The sequence below is a fragment of the Mobula birostris genome, chromosome 6, assembly GCF_030028105.1.
Source record: "Mobula birostris isolate sMobBir1 chromosome 6, sMobBir1.hap1, whole genome shotgun sequence".
NCBI lineage: Eukaryota > Metazoa > Chordata > Chondrichthyes > Myliobatiformes > Myliobatidae > Mobula > Mobula birostris.
This window is the reverse complement of record NC_092375.1, coordinates 12,452,018-12,473,768: the sequence shown is the minus strand read 5'-3', so window position 1 is coordinate 12,473,768 and position 21,751 is coordinate 12,452,018. Positions and strand designations below refer to the sequence as shown.

The following is a 21,751-nucleotide window of genomic DNA, read 5'->3' as shown; positions in this document are numbered from 1 at the left end:
GTGGACATTGGGATTGGATCTGTGACGTTCAGTAGACATTGGGATTGGATCTGTGATGTTCAGTGGACAGTGGGATTGGATCTGTGGCGTTCAGTGGACAGTGGGACTGGATCTGTGTCGTTCAGTGGGATTGGATCTGTGATGTTCAGTGGACATTGGGATTCGACCTGTGACATTCAGTGGGATTGGATTTGTGACGTTCAGTGGACATTGGGATTGGACCTGTGAAGTTCAGTGGGATTGGACCTGTGACGTTCAGTGCGACTGGATATGTGATGTCAGTGGATAGTGGGACTGGATCTGTGACGTTCAGTGGGATTGGATCTGTGACCTTCACTGGGATTGGATCTGTGATGTTCAGTGGACAGTGTGACTGCATCTGTGGCGTTCAGTGGAGATTGGGACTGGACCTGTGACGTTCAGTGGACATTGGGATTGGACCTGTGACGTTCCGTGAGATTGGACCAGTGACGTTCTGTGGGACTGGACCTGTGACGTTCCGTGGGATTGGATATTTGATGTTCAGTGGACAGTGGGACTGGATCTGTGACGTTCAGTGGGTTTGCATCTGTGATGTTCAGTGGACATTGGGATTGGACCTGTGACGTTCAGTGGGATTGGACCTGTGAGGTTCCGTGGGATTGGATATGTGATGTTCAGTGGACAGTGGGACTGGACCTGTGACGTTCAGTGGGATTGGACCCGTGATGTTCAGTGGGATTGGACCTGTGACATTCAGTGGGACTGGATATGTGATGTTCAGTGGACAGTGGGATTGGATCTGTGACGTTCAATGGACCGTGGGATTGGATCGATGACGTTCAGTGGACAGTGGGACTGGATCTGTGACGTTCAGTGGACATTGGGACTGGACCTGTGACATTCAGTGGATATGGGGATTGGACCTGTGTCGTTCAGTGGGATTGGATCTGTGATGTTCAGTGGACATTGGGATTGGACATGTGACGTTCAGTGGGATTGGACCTGTGACGTTCCGTGGGATTGGATCTGTGATGTTCAGTGGACAGTGGGATTGGATCTGTGACGTTGAGTGGAAAGTGGGACTGGATCGATGATGTTCAGTGGACAGTGGGATTGGATCTGTGATGTTCAGTCGACATTGAGATTGGACCTGTGACGTTCAGTGGGATTGGACCCGTGACGTTCAGTGGGATTGGACCTGTGATGTTCAGTGGGATTGGATCTGTGACATTCACTGGGATTGGATTTGTGATGTTCAGTGGATAGTGGGACTGGATCTGTGACGTTCAGTGGGATTGGATTTGTGATGTTCAGTGGACATTGGGATTGGATCTGTGATGTTCAGTGGACAGTGGGATTGGATCTGTGACGTTCAGTGGACATTGGGATTGGATCTGTGATGTTCAGTGGACAGTGTGATTGGATCTGTATGTTCAGTGGACAGTGGGCTTGGATCTGTGATTTTCAGTGGACAGTGGGACTTAATCTGTGATGTTTAATGGACAGTGGGATTCGATCTGTGATGTTCAGTGGACATTGGGATTGGATCTGTGACGTTCAGTGGAAATTGGGACTGGACCTGTGACGTTCAGTGGACATTGGGATTGGATTTATGACGTTCAGTGGACCGTGGGATTGGATCTATGACGTTCATTGGACATTGGGATTGGACCTGTGACATTCAGTGGTAATTGGGACTGGATCTGTGTCGTTCAGTGGGACTGGATCTGTGATGTTCAGTGGACATTGGGATTGGATCTGTGATGTTCAGTGGACATTGGGACTGGATCTGTGATGTTCAGTGGACAGTGGGATTAGATCTGTGACGTTCAGTGGACATTGGGATTGGATCTGTGACGTTCAGTGGACATTGGGATTGGATCTGTGACGTTTAGTGGACATTGGGATTGGATCTGTGATGTTCACTGGACATTGGGATTGGATCTATGATGTTCAGTGGACACTGGGATTGGATCTGTGATGTTCAATGGACAGTGGGATTGGACCTGTGACATTCAGTGGACATTGGAATTGGACCTGTGACGTTCTGTGGGATTGGACCAGTGACGTTCTGTGGGATTGGACCTGTGAGGTTCCGTGGGATTGGATATGTGATGTTCAGTGGACAGTGGGACTGGACCTGTGACGTTTAGTGGGATTGGACCTGTGATGTTCAGTGGGATTGGACCTGTGACATTCAGTGAGACTGGATATGTGACGTTCAGTGGACAGTGGGATTGGATCGATGACGTTCAGTGGACAGTGGGATTGGATCTGTTACGTTCAGTGGACATTGGGACTGGACCTGTGACGTTCAGTGGACATTGGGATTGGACCTGTGATGTTTAGTGGGATTGGATCTGTGACGTTCAGTGGAATTGGATCTGTGATTTTCAGTGGACAGTGGGATTGGATCTATGACTTTCAGTGGACAGTGGGATTGGATCTGTGAAGTTCAGTGGGCATTGGGACTGGACCTGTGACGTTCAGTGGACATTGGGATTGGACCTGTGACCTTCAGTGGGATTGCACCTGTGACGTTCCGTGGGATTGGACCTGTGATGTTCCGTGGGATTGGATATGTGATGTTCAGTGGACAGTGGGACTGGATGTGTGACGTTCAGTGGGATTGGATCTGTGATGTTCAGTGGACAGTGGGATTGGATCTGTGACGTTCAGTGGGATTGGACCTGTGACGTTCCGTGGGATTGGATCTGTGACATTCAGTGGACAGTGGGATTGGATCTGTGACGTTCAGTGGACATTGGGACTGATCCTGTGACGTTCAGTGGACATTGGGATTGGACCTGTGATGTTTAGTGGGATTGGATCTGTGACGTTCAGTGGAATTGGATCTGTGATTTTCAGTGGACAGTGGGATTGGATCTATGACTTTCAGTGGACAGTGGGATTGGATCTGTGAAGTTCAGTGGGCATTGGGACTGGACCTGTGACGTTCAGTGGACATTGGGATTGGACCTGTGACCTTCAGTGGGATTGCACCTGTGACGTTCCGTGGGATTGGATATGTGATGTTCAGTGGACAGTGGGACTGGATGTGTGACGTTCAGTGGGATTGGATCTGTGATGTTCAGTGGACAGTGGGATTGGATCTGTGATGTTCAATGGACAGTGGGATTGGACCTGTGACATTCAGTGGACATTGGGACTCGATCTGTGAAGTTTAGTGGACATTGGGACTGGACCTGTGACGTTCAGTGGACATTGGGATTGGATCTGTGACGTTCAGTGGACAGTGGGACTGGATCTGTGATGTTCAGTGGACAGTGGGATTGGACCTGTGACGTTCAGTGGGACTGGATCTGTGACGTTCAGTGGACATTGGGATTGGATTTGTGTCGTTCAGTGGGAGTGGATCTGTGACGTGCCGTCAGATTGGATCTGTGACGTTCAGTGGACAGTGGGATTGGATCGATGACGTTCAGTGGACATTGGGATTGGACCTGTGACGTTCAGTGGGATTGGACCTGTGACGTTCCGTGGGATTGGATATGTGATGTTCAGTGGACAGTGGGGCTCGACCTGTGATGTTCAGTGGGATTGGATCATTGACATTCAGTGGACATTGGGATGGGATCTGTGATGTTCAGTGGACATTGGGACAGGATCTGTGACGTTCAATGGGGCTGTATCTATGACGTTCAGTGGACAGTGGGATTGGGTCTGTGATGTTCAGTGAACATTGGGATTGGATCTGTGATGTTCAGTGGACATTGGGATTGGATCTGTGATGTTCAGTGGACATTGAGATTCGACCTGTGACGTTCAGTGGGACTGGATATGTGATGTCAGTGGACAGTGGGACTGGATCTGTGACGTTCAGTGGGATTGGATCTGTGACGTTCACTGGGATTGGATCTGTGATGTTCAGTGGACAGTGGGATTGGATATATGACGTTCAGTGGACAGTGTGATTGGATCTGTGGCGTTCAGTGGAGATTGGGACTGGATCTGTGACGTTCTGTGGACATTGGAATTGGACCTGTGACGTTCTGTGGGATTGGACCAGTGACGTTCTGTGGGATTGGACCTGTGAGGTTCAGTGGGATTGGATATGTGATGTTCAGTGGACAGTGGGACTGGACCTGTGACGTTTAGTGGGATTGGACCTGTGATGTTCAGTGGGATTGGACCTGTGACATTCAGTGAGACTGGATATGTGACGTTCAGTGGACAGTGGGATTGGATCGATGACGTTCAGTGGACAGTGGGATTGGATCTGTTACGTTCAGTGGACATTGGGACTGGACCTGTGACGTTCAGTGGACATTGGGATTGGACCTGTGATGTTTAGTGGGATTGGATCTGTGACGTTCAGTGGAATTGGATCTGTGATTTTCAGTGGACAGTGGGATTGGATCTATGACTTTCAGTGGACAGTGGGATTGGATCTGTGAAGTTCAGTGGGCATTGGGACTGGACCTGTGACGTTCAGTGGACATTGGGATTGGACCTGTGACCTTCAGTGGGATTGCACCTGTGACGTTCCGTGGGATTGGACCTGTGATGTTCCGTGGGATTGGATATGTGATGTTCAGTGGACAGTGGGACTGGATGTGTGACGTTCAGTGGGATTGGATCTGTGATGTTCAGTGGACAGTGGGATTGGATCTGTGACGTTCAGTGGGATTGGACCTGTGACGTTCCGTGGGATTGGATCTGTGACATTCAGTGGACAGTGGGATTGGATCTGTGACGTTCAGTGGACATTGGGACTGATCCTGTGACGTTCAGTGGACATTGGGATTGGACCTGTGATGTTTAGTGGGATTGGATCTGTGACGTTCAGTGGAATTGGATCTGTGATTTTCAGTGGACAGTGGGATTGGATCTATGACTTTCAGTGGACAGTGGGATTGGATCTGTGAAGTTCAGTGGGCATTGGGACTGGACCTGTGACGTTCAGTGGACATTGGGATTGGACCTGTGACCTTCAGTGGGATTGCACCTGTGACGTTCCGTGGGATTGGACCTGTGATGTTCCGTGGGATTGGATATGTGATGTTCAGTGGACAGTGGGACTGGATGTGTGACGTTCAGTGGGATTGGATCTGTGATGTTCAGTGGACAGTGGGATTGGATCTGTGACGTTCAGTGGGATTGGACCTGTGACGTTCCGTGGGATTGGATCTGTGACATTCAGTGGACAGTGGGATTGGATCTGTGACGTTCAGTGGACATTGGGACTGATCCTGTGACGTTCAGTGGACATTGGGATTGCACCTGTGACGTTCAGTGGACAGTGGGACTAGATCTGTGACGTTCAGTGGGATTGGATCTGTGATGTTCAGTGGACAGTGGGATTGGACCTGTGACGTTCAGTGGGATTGGACCTGTGACGATCCGTGCGATTGGATCTGTGACGTTCAGTGGAGATTGGGACTGGACCTGTGACGTTCAGTGGACATTGGGATTGGATCTGTGACGTTCAGTGGACAGTGGGACTGGATCTGTGATGTTCAGTGGACAGTGGGATTGGACCTGTGACGTTCAGTGGGACTGGATCTGTGACGTTCAGTGGATATTGGGATTGGATGTGTGTCGTTCAGTGGGATTGGATCTGTGATGTTCCGTGGGATTGGATCTGTGATGTTCAGTGGACAGTGGGATTGGATCTGTGACGTTCAGTGGACAGTGGGGTTGGTTCGATGACGTTCAGTGGACAGTGGGATTGGATCTGTGACGTTCAGTGGACATTGGGACTGAACCTGTGACGTTCAGTGGACATTGGGATTGGACCTGTGACGTTCAGTGGGATTGGACCTGTGACGTTCCGTGGGATTGGATATGTGATGTTCAGTGGACAGTGGGACTCGACCTGTGATGTTCAGTGGGATTGGATCTGTGACAGTCAGTGGATATTGGGATTGGATGTGTGATGTTCAGTGGACATTGGGATTGGATCTGTGATGTTCAGTGGACATTGGGATTCGACCTGTGAAGTTCAGTGGGATTGGACCTGTGACATTCAGTGGGATTGGATTTGTGACGTTCAGTGGACATTGGGATTGGACGTGTGAAGTTCAGTGGGATTGGACCTGTGACGTTCAGTGGGACTGGATATGTGATGTCAGTGGACAGTGGGACTGGATCTGTGACGTTCAGTGGGATTGGATCTGTGACGTTCACTGGGATTGGATCTGTGATGTTCAGTGGACAGTGGGATTGGATCTATGACGTTCAGTGGACAGTGTGATTGGATCTGTGATGTTCAGTGGAGATTGGGATTGGACCTGTGATGTTCAGTGGACATTGGGATTGGACCTGTGACGTTCTGTGGGATTGGACCAGTGACGTTCTGTGGGACTGGACCTGTGACGTTCCGTGGGATTGGATATTTGATGTTCAGTGGACAGTGGGACTGGATCTGTGACGTTCAGTGGGTTTGCATCTGTGATGTTCAGTGGACAGTGGGATTGGATCTGTGACGTTCAGTGGACATTGTGACTGGACCTGTGACGTTCAGTGGACATTGGGATTGGACCTGTGACGTTCAGTGGGATTGGACCTGTGAGGTTCCGTGGGATTGGATATGTGATGTTCAGTGGACAGTGGGACTGGAACTGTGACGTGTAGTGGGATTGGACCTGTGATGTTCAGTGGGATTGGACCTGTGACATTCAGTGAGACTGGATATGTGATGTTCACTGGACAGTTGGATTGGATCTGTGACGTTCAGTGGACAGTGGGATTGGATCGATGACGTTCAGTGGACAGTGGGATTGGTTCTGTGACGTTCAATGGACATTGGGACTGGACCTGTGACGTTCAGTGGGATTGGATCTGTTACGTTCAGTGGACAGTAGGATTGTGCCTGTGATATTCAGTGGGATTGGACCTGTGACGTGCAATGGGATTGGATATGTGATGTTCAGTGGACAGTGGGACAGGACCTGTGACGTTCAGTGGACAGTGGGACTGGATCTGTGATGTTCAGTGGACATTTGGATTGGATCTGTGACATTCAGAGGACAGTCGGATTGGATCTGTGACATTCAGTGGACATTGGGATTGGATCTGTGATGTTCAGTGGACAGTGGGATTGGATCTGTGATATTCAGTGGAGAGTGGGATTGGATCTGTGATGTTCAGTGGACAGTGGGATTGGACCTGTGACGTTCAGTGGTCAGTGGGATTGGTAATGCGATTGGATCCGTGACATTCAGTGGGATTGGACCTGTGACGTTCAGTGGGATTGGTAACGCACGTGGATCTGTATCAGGCAACATTGCTCAGCAATGTTTTCAGAAGTTTTCTGATGACTCTGCCATAGTTGGGTGCATCAGCAAGGGAGATGAGGCTGAGTACAGGGCTACGGTAGGAAACTTTGTCACATGGTGTGAGCAGAATTATCTGCAGCTTAGTGTGAAAAAGTCTAAGGAGCTGGTGGTAGATCTGAGGAGAGTTAAGGTACCGGTGACCCCTGTTTGCATCCAGGGTGTCAGTGTGGACATGGTGGAGGATTACAAATACCTGGGGATACGAATTGACAATAAACTGGACTGGTCAAAGAACACTGAGGCTGTCTACAAGAAGGGTCAGAGCCGTCTCTATTTCCTGACGAGACTGAGGTCCTTTAACATCTGCCGGACAATGATGAGGATGTTCTACGAGTCTGTGGTGGCCAGTGCTATCATATTTGCTGTTGTGTGCTGGGGCAGCAGGCTGAGGGTAGCAGACACCAACAAAATCAACAAACTCATTCGTAAGGCCAGTGATGTTGTGGGGATGGAACTCTGACGATGGTGTCTGAAAAGAGGATGCTGTCCAAGTTGCATGCCATCTTGGACAATGTCTCCCATCCACTACATAATGTACTGGTTGGGCACAGGTGTACATTCAGCCAGAGACTCATTCCACCGAGATGCAGCACAGAGCGTCATAGGAAGTCATTCCTGCCTGTGGCCATCAAACTTTACAACTCCTCCCTTGGAAGGTCAGACACCCTGAGCCAATAGGCTGGTCCTGGACTTATTTCCTGGCATAATTTACATATTACTATTTAACTATTTATGGTTCTATTAGTATTTATTATATATGGAGCAAATGTAATGAAAACCAGTTTCCCCCGGGATCAATATAGTATGACTATGACTAAACCCTCACTTCTTTTCTTCTTTGTTTTCAGTCCATCAAGCCAGCGGGGTCCAGATGCGAACTTCAGACCATGATGTCGAAGTGAACGAGCACGGCAGTAAGTGTTAGGCCGAACCGGTACGGCCCCCTGGGCTTGAGTTTGCGCTCTGCTGATTCCCGGGTAGGAGCCAACTCCTCCCCGGCCATTGTTCCGAGCTCCAGGGGCCCCTCTCCTTGTCAGTCTGTGACTCATTGACAAAGGTTTTGGGCAATTGTCCCAATCTCTCTTTACTCCACACAAAAGAGGCCACTTAACCCTTCGAGTCCATGCCTGCTCCCAGGGAGGCAATACCATGAGGTCATTTCCCCACTCCCTATTCTCCGTACATCCACATTCTGCGCTCCCTTTGCTGTGCATACTCCCCCTTCTTGCCGCCCATCCTGGATCCAGGTTGAGCAATCCTACTACTGTATCCTTTACCCTTTTTCCCTTTCCCTCTTCAGTTTCCTTTTCATAAACTCTGTCTGCGCTTCTCACTGCCACAGGAAAACAGCCAATGTAAATGTCCCACCCCAGATATTGTCTCTTTTCCTCCCTCTCCCATTGGGTAGAAGGTAAAACAAAAAAGCCCTCAATGCACATACCTCTCGGCTTCTGTCCCACCATTAAGTCACTCCTGAATTGTCCCCTTTAAAGTTCAGAATTGCAGGGAGTTTTGGATACAGCTCGACAGATCGCAGGAAACTTCCTTCCCTCTGTGGATTCTGCTTATTATCTCGCTTCCTCGGTAAAACAGCTAACATAATCAAAGACCTCACCCACTTTGAACATTCAATCTTCTCCCCTCTCCAATTTGGAAAAGTTACAAAAGTCAGAAAACACTAACCACCAGGCCCAAGGACAGTTTCCATCCACTGATATCAGACCATTGAACAGCCCTCTCCTACAGTAAGATGGATTCCTGACCTCAGAATCTACCTCATTGTGATCTTGCGCTTTATTGCTTCCGCGCACTGCACCTTTTCAATAGCTTTTACACTTAATTCAGCATTGTAGTTGCCTGATGCTTGCAGGGTCGTAACTGTTCCTCCCGCCTGATGGTACTAACGAGGAGAGAGCACGGCCTGGTTGGTGAGGGTGTTCTGAGGTGCGTGCTGCTTTCTTGTGGCGCAACTCCATGTTAGTGTGTTCGATGGAATATCATCACCATCATCTTGTGCCGTGTCGTATGACGTGGCCGATCATGGTCTTATCCGTGACCACGGTTGTTCTCTGCAAATTTTTCTACAGAAGTGGCTTTCCTACAGAATTGCCTGCTTCTGGGCAGTGTCCTTATGAGATGGGTGACCCCAGCCATTATCACAGATTGTCTGCCTGGCATCAGTGGTGGCATAACCAGGACTTGTGCTCCAGGTTTTCAACACTTCTATATCCCAATACAGGCCCTTCGGCCCACAATGCTGTGCCGGACACGTACTTACTTTAGAAATTACCTAGGGTTACCCATAACCCTCTATTTTTACCCATAACCCTTTATGTACCAGCTGCTCATACGACCATCTATCACCTGCTCCCATGGTTTTACGTGTCCCTGATCAGGGTTGGGGGGTGTAAGCAGGTGCCTCACCTTGCCCGAGGAAGACCTGCAGGCTAGTGGAGGGAAGGAGCATCTGACACTTTCTTTACCTGCAGATAGGATTTCAAAGAAGGCACGTAGCATTCTTGTCTTCATCATTCAGGGCACTGAGTTTAAAAGTTGGCACGCCATCTTACCTACAGGAAAGATGTAAATAAGATTGAAAGAGTGCAGAGAAAACTTACAAGGATGATGCCAGGACTGGAGGACCTGAGTTATAAGGAAAGATTAAATGGGTTTGAACTTTATTCTCTAGAGCATAGAAGAATGAGGGAAGATTTGACAGTGGTATACAAAGTTCTGCAGGGTATTGATAGGGTAAATGGAAGCTGGATTTTTCCACTGATGTTGTATGAGACTACAACTAGAGGTCGTAGGTTAAGGGAGAACGGTGAAATGTTTCAGGGCAACATGAGGAGAAACTTATTTACATATAGGGTGGGTGAGGTGTGGAACGAGCTGCCAGTGCAGGTTGTCCCTGTGATTTTGATTTCAACGTTTAAGAGAAGTTTAGTTAGGTATTTGGATGGTTGGTGTATAGAGGACTCTGGTCTGTGTGCAGGTCAATGGGACTAGCCAGTTTAAATGATCTGGCACGACTAGATGGGCTGAAAGGCCTGATTCTGTGCTGTACTTTTCTATGACTCTGTGTTGCAGCTATGTAAAAATTTGGTTAGGCCACGTTTGTAATATTGTGTACATTTCTGCATGACTCATTACAGGAAGGACGTGGAGTCTATAGAGCGAGTTCACCACGAGATTGCCTCGATGAGAGAATTTGGACTGTTTTCTCTGGAGTGTCAGAGGCTGAGTCAGGGGGGTGGGGGGGAGGTCAACTTGATTAGAGATTCTGCAATTATAAGAGATGTACACTCAGTGGCCATTTTATTAGGTACAAGAGTGGAGAGTGGAACCTGGTGTGGTCTTCTGGTACTGTAGCCCACCCACTTCAAGGTTCCACATGTTCCAAGTTCAGAGATGCTCTTCTGCACATCACTGATGTAACGTGTGGTTATTTGAGTTACTGTCGCCTTCCTGTCAGCTTGAACCAGTCTGGGCATTCCCTGACTTCTCTCATTAACAAGGCGTTTTCACACGCAGACCTTCTGCTCACTGGATGCTTTTGTTTTTTGCACCATTCTGTATGAACTCTAGAGAATGTTGTGTGTGAAAATCCCAGGAGATCAGCAGTTTCTGAGATACTCAACCACCCAACTGGCATCGACCTTGATTCCACAGTCAAAGTCATGTAGATCACAGTCTTCCCCATTCTGATGTTTGGTTCGAACAAGGCTCAGCCTCTTGACCATGTCTGCATGCTTTCATGCATTGAGATGCTGCCACACGACCGGCTGATTAGATATTTCCATTAACGAGCAGATGTACCAATAAAGTTGGCACTGAGTGTAGATATGGTAGTCAGTCTTTGTTCCATGGTGTAAAAGTCAAATATTACAGGCCACAGCTTTGTGAGAGAGGAAAGTTAAAAGCTCATTTATAAGGCAATTTTCGTTGTACACAGTGAACGGTTAGGGGCCTGGAACAGGTTGCCAGGGGAGATGATGGAGATAGATACGACAGCAAAGTTTGAGAAGGATTTAGATGGGCTCGTTGACAGGCAGGGAATGGAGGCAGAGGGATTACATGCAGGCAACAGACTCAAAATGCTGGAGGAAGTCAGCATGCCAGGCACCATCTAGGAAAAGAGTACAGTCGAGGTTTTGAGCCGAAACCCTTTGGCAGGACTGGAGGAAAAAAAGCTGCAGAGTAGATTTAAAAGGTGGGGGGAAACACCAGGTGATGGGTGGAACCTGAAAGGGGAGGGATGAAGTAAAGAGTTGGGAAGTAAGTTAGTGAAGGAAACAGAAGGCTATGGAAGAAAGAAAAGGGAAAGGAGCACCAGAGGAAGTCGAAGGGCGGACAAGGAGATAGGTGGGAGAGGGTGTTATGTGGGACGTTAACGGAAGTTAGAGAAGTCGATGTTCATGCCATCAGGTTGGAGGCTACCCAAACGGAATATAAGGTGTTGTTCCTCCAACCTAAGTGTGGCCTCATCACGACAGTGGAGGAGGCCATGGATAGACATATGGGAGTGGGAAGTGGAATTAAAATGGGTGGCCGCTGGGAGATCCTGCTTTTTCTGGTGGACAGCGTAGGTGATCGGCGAAGCGGTCCGCCAATCTACGTCAGGTCTCGCCAATTATATAGGAGGACACACCGGGAGCATCGATAAGTGCCAGGAGATCAGTGGGGAGGGACAAATGGACAATGGAGTCATGTAGGGAGTGATCCCTGTGGAAAGCAAAAAGCAGGGGCGAAGGGAAAGATGTGCTTGGTGGTGGGATCCCATTGGAGGTGGCAGAAGTTATGGAGAATTGTGTGCTGGAAGCGGAGACTGGTGGGGTGGTAGGTGAGGATAAGAGGAACCCTATCCCTGGTGAAGTGGCGGGAGGATGGGGTAAGAGCAGAGCAGACGTGTGTGAAATGGAAGAGATGCGGTTAAGATCAGTGTTGACGGTGAAGGAAGGGAAGCCCCTTTCTTTGAAAAAGGAGGACATAGTCATAGTCATACTTTATTGATCCCGGGGCAAATTGGTTTTCGTTACAGTTGCACCATAAGTAATAAATAGTAATAGAACCATAAATAGTTAAATAGTAATATGTAAATTATGCCAGTAAATTATGAAATAAGTCCAGGACCAGCCTATTGGCTCAGGGTGTCTGACCCTCCAAGGGAGGAGCTGTAAAGTTTGATGGCCACAGGCAGGAATGACTTCCTATGACGCTCTGTGTTGCATCTCGGTGGAATGAGTCTCTGGCTGAATGTACTCCTGTGCCCACCCAGTACATTATGTAGTGGATGGGAGACATTGTCCAAGATGGCATGCAACTTAGACAGCATCCTCTTTTCAGACACCACTGTCAGAGAGTCCAGTTCCATCCCCACAACATCACTGGCCTTACGAATGAGTTTATTGATTCTGTTGGTGTCTGCTACCATCTCCTTCGTCCTAGAATAAAAAGCCTCATCCTGAGAGCAGATGCGGCAGAGAGGGAGGAAAATTGTTTTCCCCAGTCCTGCCGAAGGGTTTCGGCCTGAAACATTGACTGTACTCTTTTCCTAGATGGTGCCTGGCCTGCTGAGTTCCTCCAGCATTTTGTGTGCATTGCTGGGATTTCCAGCAGCGGCAGATTTTCTCTTGTTTGTGATTGGATTACATGCAGGCATATGGGATTAATTTAATTTGGCATCATGTTCGGCCACAGACATTGCGGGCCATGGGGCCTGTTCCAGTGCTTTACTGTTGTCTGTTCACTGCCCACCTGAATCCCACTCCCCGGTTTTCGGCCTACAGTATCCTGAGTTGCGGCCCGTGGTATTATAGGTACCGGCCCTTGGAATCCTAGTTACGGCCCTCAACCATGTCTGTGGCTTCACCCCACTCTCCTGACAGAAGTTTTGAAACCTACCATTTTCTCCTCTCCCACCTATCTCTGCGGGTAAAAATTCTTCTCTGAAACAAATCTACGTTCCTGACTTGGCCTTATTGCTAAGAAAAAGTGATTCCATCTGTCTATTCTACCTCATTATTTTGTGCTCCCTTGATTAAATCTCCCTTCGGCCTCCTCCATTCTGAGAGAAAACAATCCCAGCTATTGCCTTCATCCCTGGCAACATCCCTGGAAACCACCTCCGCACCTTCCCCTCCGCTCTTGCAGGCCTCCCGCGACCTAGTGTGCTGGATGAGCTGTTTCTTTAGCTAAACGTCACATTGTAAGACATGGCTCCTTTCCTTTGAGGCGAGGATTATTCAAAATGCTGCTGAGTTAGCAGCTGATGTTGCCTTCTCACAGACAGTAACTGGACAGGGGTTCAGCAGCCTGACCCAGAGTGGAAAAGCACTTTCATACCCGTTGTCTTGGAGACCGTCCAATTTCTGTCTCGGGGGGAAGGTGAAATAGAAGGGGAGTGACGAGTCGGTGGGGGATGAGGGGTGAGCGTACAGCCAGCTTTTGATGGAACAATCTCTGAAGAGGTTAGGCCTGAAATTGTTCGGGGTGGGTGAAGGGGTGAATGAGAGAGGAGGGAGGAAAAGGCCGGGAAGGAAGCACATCTGAATTTTTCCTGTCTGTCTGCAGGCAGATGTTTCTCTGGTTTGAAAGGAGTGGATTTACAAAGAACTCATTCAAAACGTTGCTGTCTGGAGGCAGTTTGTACTGTGTTCACACTCCTTCCTCCCCTCCCCCCCACCTCTCCTGCTCGCGGGCTGACCTAACTTGAACTTTACTCTCCCATTTGACCTCCCAAACGAGCTTGCAGGGAGGGCATAGAGGGCGCAGAAGTGGTTTACCAGGATGCTGCCTGGATTAGAGAGTACGTGCTGTTAGGAGAGGTTGGGCGGACTATAAGGACCCTGATGAAGACTCACGGCCCGAAACATCAGCGGAGACTGGGAGGAGACCCGATAGAGGCTTATAAAATTTTCCGAGGCATGGACAGTGGATGGTGCATTGCAGCTGTTAAGTACCCCCTGTGGAGTGCTTTGGATTGTTTTATATCGACATAGAGTTTATTGTTTTGCCGTTGGATACACAAGCCCATGTGTTTATAGGTGTAATGAAAAACTTACTGGAAGCACCATCACAGGTACAGCTCATCGGGGAACACAAGGGGAACACCAACTAAACAGAATCGGGTTTATTATCACAGTATCGTGCAAAAGTCACCTCACCCCCCCCCCACCCCGGGATGCCCTGGTTTAAAACAGCAGGCTGATGGACCCTTCAGCCCGTCTCATTCAGGCTGACCAAGGTGCCTTCCTGGACCAGTCCCATTTGCCTGCATTTGGCCTCTGTCCCACCGAGCTTTTCCAAATGAAATCTTGAAAACCCCGTTGAGTACGGTACCCGTCCACTCAAATGTTCCTCACAAGACAACCTCAGTATCCATGGCAACAACCCAGTGAAGCTTCCCAGAACATTCTCCAGTGCTACGTAGCTTAGCCCATCCTATTGTATTATTTTGTCAAGGGCTTGGAGCGGGCTTTAGACTAAGTCTTTAAAATAGGCACTGAGCCCCTTACAGAGTTCAAAGTACAAAATGTTACTACCTTGGAAATCATTTTCTTGCATGCGTTTACAGAACAAGAGATCTAAAGTGTCCTTGAATGTGAGTCAAAGACCTCCAACCTCCAGGATATGTCATCTTCTCATTACTACCATGAGGGTGGAGGTACTGGAGACTGAAGGTGTCCACTCAAAACAGTTCCTGATTCTGATGTGGGTCTCTGTTGTGGACTGAGAATGGGAAGGGGGCCGGGAGAGGGGAATCATGGCTGGGAAAAGGGGAAGGGAGCAGGGAGCACCAGAGAGACATTCTGTAATGGTCAATAAACCAATTGCTTGGAATCTCATGACCTTGCCTGGTGTCTCAGGCTGGGCCTGCCACACCGCTCCCATGGTGCTCCATCCTCGCCATTCCCAACATCCTTTGCTTCTGCCAGATTTATAGACTCTCTCTCCACATTGACAAATGTGGTTCTGCGAAAGACTTGGGCACCCTAGCTCTATGTATCTTGCTGCAAAACAACAAATTGAATGATGTGTCAGTGATAATAATCCAGATTCTGCCTGTGGGTTACAGAGTCAGTTCAGAGTAATGGCGAGTGAGGTTATCCCCGCTGCTTCAGGAGCCTGATAGTTGTAGAGTAATAACTGTTCCTGAACTTGTTGTTGTGGGGCCTAAGCCTTCTGGGTACCTCCACTTTCTTGTAGCTTTTTCTGCTTTTGGGCATTGGTGTTTCAATGATGTAACGAGCCAGGACACACTCCACAATTCATCGCCTGTCTTCGTGGTTGGCTATCGTTTCACTGGATGGTAAACGAGCAACAATTCAGGATGTCCTGGGGTCGATACTAAAGGTCAAAGTGCAAAGGTTAGAGGTCGCATTTGGGGAACCTGGAAGTCGATGCCTAATGCCTGAGAATCCGGAACCAGGGACCGGATGTGGGAGCCTGGAAGTGGCCTGTCCTGGGGTAGGAGGCCGGTCTGTGCGTGTGGGTGGGTCAGTGTGTGGTCGCGGGGAAAATGGCTTTGCTTGGCTGTTGTTTTAGAGTTTGTTTTGCTGTTGTGTAGTGCTGCCGAACATGGTGGGCATGTTATTTTGGTGCCACGTCCAACCCTGAGATTCATTTTCTTCCGGGTAAATTCATTAAACGCAATAGAGTCAATGAAAGACCACGCCAGACAGGATGGACAAACAACCAGTGTGCGAAAGGCAACAAATTGTGCAAATACAAAAGTGAAAAAAGAAAATAAATAAGCAATAAATATCAAGAGTGTGAGGTGAAGAGTCATTGACAGTGAGTCCATGGGTTGTGGGAACAGTTCAGTGATGGGGTGAGTGAAGTTATCCCCTCTGGTTCAAGAGCCTGATGATTGAGGGGTAATAACTGTTCCTGAATCTGGTGGTGTGAGTCCTGAGGTGCCTGTACCCCCTTCCTGATGACAGCAGCGAGAAGAGAGCGTGGCCTGATGATAGATGCTGCTTTCCTGTGACAGCGCTCCATATAGTTGTGCTCAATGGTGGGGAGGGCTTTACCCATGATGGACTGGGCCATATCCACGACTTTTTGTGGGACATTTTGTTGGGACGCTTGCAGGCTGCCCCTAGCACATCCCTAAGTTGGTTAATGCAAATGACACGTTTCACTGCAAGTTTTGAGGTACATGTGATAAATGAATCTGACTCTGTTCCATGTCAGGGAAAACAACCCTGTCCTAGTTTGCCCAACCTCTTCCTGTAGCACATAGAACATAGAAATCTACAGCACATTACAGGCCCTTCGGCCCACAATGTTGTGCCGACCATGTGACCTACTCTAGAGACTGCCTAGAATTTCCCTACCGCATAGCCCTCTCTTTTTCTAAGCTCCATTACCTATCTCAAAGTCTCTTAAAAGATCTTACTGCATCTGCCCCCACCACCGTCACTAGCAGTGCATTCCATGCACCCACCACTCTCTGTGTGAAAAACTTACCCCTAATGTCCCCTCTGTACCTACTTCCAAGCACCTTAAAACTATGCCCCCTCGTGTTAGCCATTTCAGCCCTGGGAAAAAGCCTCTGACTATCCACAGATCAATGCCCCTCATCATCTTATACACCTCTATCAGGTCACCTCTCATCCTCCATTGCTCCAAAGGGAAAAGGCCAAGTTCACTCAACAGATTCTCATAAGGCATGCTCCCCAATCCAGGCAACATCCTTGTAAATCCCCTCTGCACTGTCTCTATGGTATCCTCATCCCTTCTGTAGTGAGGTGACCAGAACTGAACACAGTACTCTAAGTAGGGTCCAACTAAGGTCTTACATATCTGTAATGTTACCTCACGGCTCTTGAGCTCAATCTCATGGCTGATGAATGCCAACACACCATATGCATTCTTAACACTATCAACCTGCACTGCAGCTTTGAGTGTATTATGGACATGGATCCCAAGAACTCTCTGATCCTCCACACTTCCGAGAGTCTTCCCATTAATACTATATTCTGTCTTCAAATTTGACCTAACGAAATGAACTATTTCACACTTACCTGGGCTAAACTCCATCTGCCACTTCCCAGTCCTGCTGTGACCTCTGACAACCCTCCAGACTATCCACAACATCCCTAACCTTTGTCAGCAAACTTACTAACTCACCCTTCTACTTCTTCATCCAGGTCATTTATAAAAATCACTTAGAGGAGAGGTCCCAGAACAGATCCCTGCAGAACTCCACTGGTCACTGACCTTCATGCAGAATACGAACCATCTACAACCACACTTTGCCTTCTGTGGGCAAACCAATTCTGGATCCACAAAGGAAGTTCTCCTTGGATCCCATGCCTCCTTACTTTCTGAATGAGCCTCGCATGGGGAACCTTATCAAATGCCTTACTGAAATCCATATACATTACATCTACTGCTCTACCTTCATCAATGTGTTTTGTTACATCCTCAAAGAATTCAGTCAGGCTCGTAAGGCATGACCTGCCTTTGACAAAGCAATGCTGACTATCCCTAATCAGGGATATGATGTCTCTCCAAATGCTCATAAATCCTGCCTGTCTATAATTTCCTGGGTTATCTCTATTCCCTTTCTTGAACATCTCCCGTCCCTATTGATGATGCAGAAATCATCAGCAGAGACTCAGAAATCTCCTCCCTCACTTCCAACAGCAGCCTAGGATGTATCTCGTCCGGTCCCAGTGACAGATCTAACTTAATGCTAAGTTAACACATTTCTCGACACATGCCGGTGATAATAAACCTGATTCTGATTAATGCTTTTTAAAAGCTCCAGCATGTCCTCTTTCCTAATGCTTATATGCTCAAGCATTTCAGTCCACTGTAAGTCATCCCCACAATTGCCAAGGTCCTTTTCACCAGTGAATACTGAAGCAAAGTATTCATTGTGGACATGGTGGAGGATTACGGATACCTGAGGATACGAATTGACAATAAACTGGACTGGTCAAAGAACACTGAGGCTGTCTACAAGAAGGGTCAGAGCCATCTCTATTTCCTGAGGAGACTGAGGTCTTTTAACATCTGCCGGACGATGCTGAGGATGTTCTACACGTCTGTGGTGGCCAGTGCGATCATGTTTGCTGTTGTGTGCTGGGGCAGCAGGCTGAGGGTAGCAGACACCAACAGAATCAACAAACTCATTCGTAAGGCCAGTGATGTTGTGGGGATGGAACTGGACTCTCTGACGGTGGTGTCTGAAAAGAGGATGCTGTCCAAGTTGCATGCCATCTTGGACAATATCTCCCATCCACTACATAATGTACTGGTTGGGCACAGGAGTACATTCAGCCAGAGACTCATTCCACCGAAATGCAACACAGAGCGTCTTAGGAAGTCATTCCTGCCTGTGGCCATCAAACTTTACAACTCCTCCCTTGGAGGGTCAGACACCCGGAGCCAATAGGCTGGTCATGGACTTATTTCCATCTGGCATAATTTACACATTATTATTTAATTATTTATGGTTTTATATTGCGATATTTATACTCTATTCTTGGTTGGTTCAACTGTAATGAAACCCAATTTCCCACGGGATCAATAAAGTATGTCTATCTATTAAGTGCTTCCACTATCTGCTCCGACTCCAAGTACATGTTTCCACTATTGCACCTGATTGGTCCTATTCTCACACGGCTCATCCTCTTGCTCTTCACATACTTGTATAATGCCTTGGGGTTTTCCTTAATCCTGTTCCCCAAGGCCTTCTCATGGTCCCTTCTGGCTCTCCTAACTCCATTCTTATCCTTTCTGGAAACCTTGTAGTTTTTTAGGACTCTATCAGTACCTAGTTTCTTGAACCTTTTGTAAACTTTTCTTTTCTTCTTATCTAGATTTTCTACAACCTTTGGACACCATGGTTCTTTTACCCTCCCATCCTTTCCCTGCCTCAATGGGACATTCCTATGCAAGAACGCCAAGTAAATGTTTCTGGAACATTCACCACATTTCTGCCGAATACAGATGTTCTCAGAGGCATTTCCCTGAGAACATCTGTTCCCAATTTATGCTCCCAAGTTCCTGCCATATAGTATCATATTTCCTCCTACCCCAATTAAATGTTTTCCCTAATTGTCTGCTCCGATCCCTCTCCAGCACTATGGTAAAGGAGGTAGAGTTGTGATCACTACCGCCAAAATGCTCTCCCCCCAAGAGATCTGACACCTGACCAGATTCATTTCCCAATACCAGATCAAGTGCAGCCTCTCCTCTAGTTGGCTTATCTACATATTGCATCAGGAAACCTTCCTGAACACACCTAACAAACTCCACCTCATCTAAACTCTTTGCTCTAAGGAAATGCCAATCAATATTAGGAAAGTTAAAATCTCCCATCACAGCAACCCTACTATTATTGCACCATTCCAGAATCTGCCTCCCTATCTGCTCCTCGATGTCCCGGTTACTATCGGAGGGTCTATAACAGACACCCAGTAGAGTTATTGCCTCCTTCCTGCTTCTGACTTCTATCCACAATGACTCAGTAGACAATCCCTCCATGACTTCCTGATTTGTAATGTCACCCTCTCCCCACCTCTTCTGCCTTCCTCCCTGTCCCTTTTGAAACATCTAAAGCCCGGCACATTCAGCATCCATTCTTGTCCCTGAGACATCCAAGTCTCTGTAATGGCCACAACATCGTAGTACCATGTATTGATCCACACTCCGACTTCATCTGCCTTGTTTATAATACTGCTTGCATTAAAATAGACACATCTCAAACTATCAGGCTGAGTGCATCTTTGCTCTAACATCTGCCTATCCTTCCTCACAAGCTCCCTACACGCTGTCTCTACTTGTGGTCCAACCGCCCCATCCTCTGCCTCTTCACTCTGATTCCCACCTCCCCCCAATGCAATTCTAGTTTAAACTCTCCCCAATAGCAGTAGCAGACCTCCCCGCCAGGATATCAGTTCCCCTCGGATTCAAGTGCAACAACACTCCTGCTCCAGAAGAGGTGCCAATGATCCAGAAATGTGAATCCCTGGCATCCTAACTACCTAAGCATCCTAAGCTCATGTATCTTGGACTGTTCGATATGGAGAGCAAGTTGTTGCCCATGTAGCAAGCTCCTCCTCTCCATGCAGCTGATGAGCCCAAAGGACCAGCGGAGACCGACACAGTTTGGCACTAATAGCATTGCAGGAGTTGCCAGTCAGTGTTGAACTCAACATAGGGACCCCAATTCTCTATTTTCTCCCACATTCCAAAGGTACGTGGATTAGTAGGTTTATTGGCCACACGGTGTAATTGAGTGGTGTAGGTTCATTGGGCTGGAAGGAACTGTTACTGTGCTGTATCCTGAAATTAATAAATAAGTAACTTCAAAGTTCTCTCAGAGGTCACCATCGGTCAGGGACGACCATGGATGTTGCATAGAAGAGAGAACATAAAAATCTACAGCACATAACAGGCCCTTCGGCCCACAACGTTGTGCCGACCATGTAACCTACTCTAGAGACTGCCTAGAATTTCCCCACCGCATAGCCCTCTCTTTTTCTAAGCAACATGTACCTATCTAGGAGGCTCTCAATAGAGCAGCAGTGCATTCCACACACCCACCACTCTCTGTGTGGAAAGACTTAACCCTGACATCCCCTCGGTACCTGTTTCCAAGCGCCTTCAAACTATTTTCACCTCAAAGCACACAAAATGCTGGGGGAACTCAGCAGGTCTGGCAGCATCTTTGGAAATGAATGAACAGTTGTTTTTTTTTTAAATGCCAAGACCCTCCATCAGAACTGGAAAAGAAGAGGGAAGATGGCTGGGGGGAGGGATGGAGGACAAGCTGGAAGGTGATAGGTGAAGCCAGGTGAATGTCGGCGGGGGGCCAGGGGGTGGAATGAGGTAAGAAGCTGGGAGGTGATACAGGCAAAGGGCAGGAGGAGGAGGAGGAACCTGATGGGAGCGGAGAGTGGATCATGGGAGAAAGGGAAGAAGGAGAGGCACCTGGGGAAGATGATCGGTGGTGAGGAGAAGAGGTAAGAGGCCAGAGTGGGGGAAATGAAGAAGAGGGAAGGGAGAGGAGAAAAGATTACCAGAAATTGGAGAAAATGGTGTTCATCCCATTAGGTTGGAAGCTACTTAGAATATGAAGTGTCGCTCCTCCAACCTGAGAGTGACTTTATTGTGACAGAAGGGGAAGCTGTGGACCAACATGTCAGAATGGGAACAGGGATAGGAATTAAGATGACTGGCTGCTGGGGAGGTCAGAAATCAGAGAGGCAAAGAGACTTGGGAGTCCTTGTGTAGGATTCCCTGGAGGTTAACCTGCAGGTTGAGTTGGTGGTAAGGAAAGCAAATGGAATGTTAGCATTAATTTCAAGAGCACTAGAATGTAAATGGAAAGAGTAAATGCTGAGGCTTTATAAGGCATCAGTCAGGCCACACATTGTGTTGTGAGCAGTTTTGAGCCTCTTATCTAAGAATGGATGTGCTGTCATTGGAGAGGGTCCAGAGGAGGT

The 21,751-nt window shown here is 48.0% G+C and overlaps 1 protein-coding gene across 1 annotated transcript in view; it reads left to right on the top strand.

The window, feature by feature from the left end:
• LOC140198815 (junctional adhesion molecule B-like) overlaps positions 1–21,751 on the top strand; it is a 194,123-nt gene that overhangs the window by 137,453 nt on the left and 34,919 nt on the right. Inside the window, exon 2 of the mRNA XM_072259881.1 lies at positions 8,132–8,197. Coding sequence (XP_072115982.1) covers positions 8,132–8,197 — 66 coding nt within the window. The remainder of the gene's footprint in view (positions 1–8,131; positions 8,198–21,751) is intronic.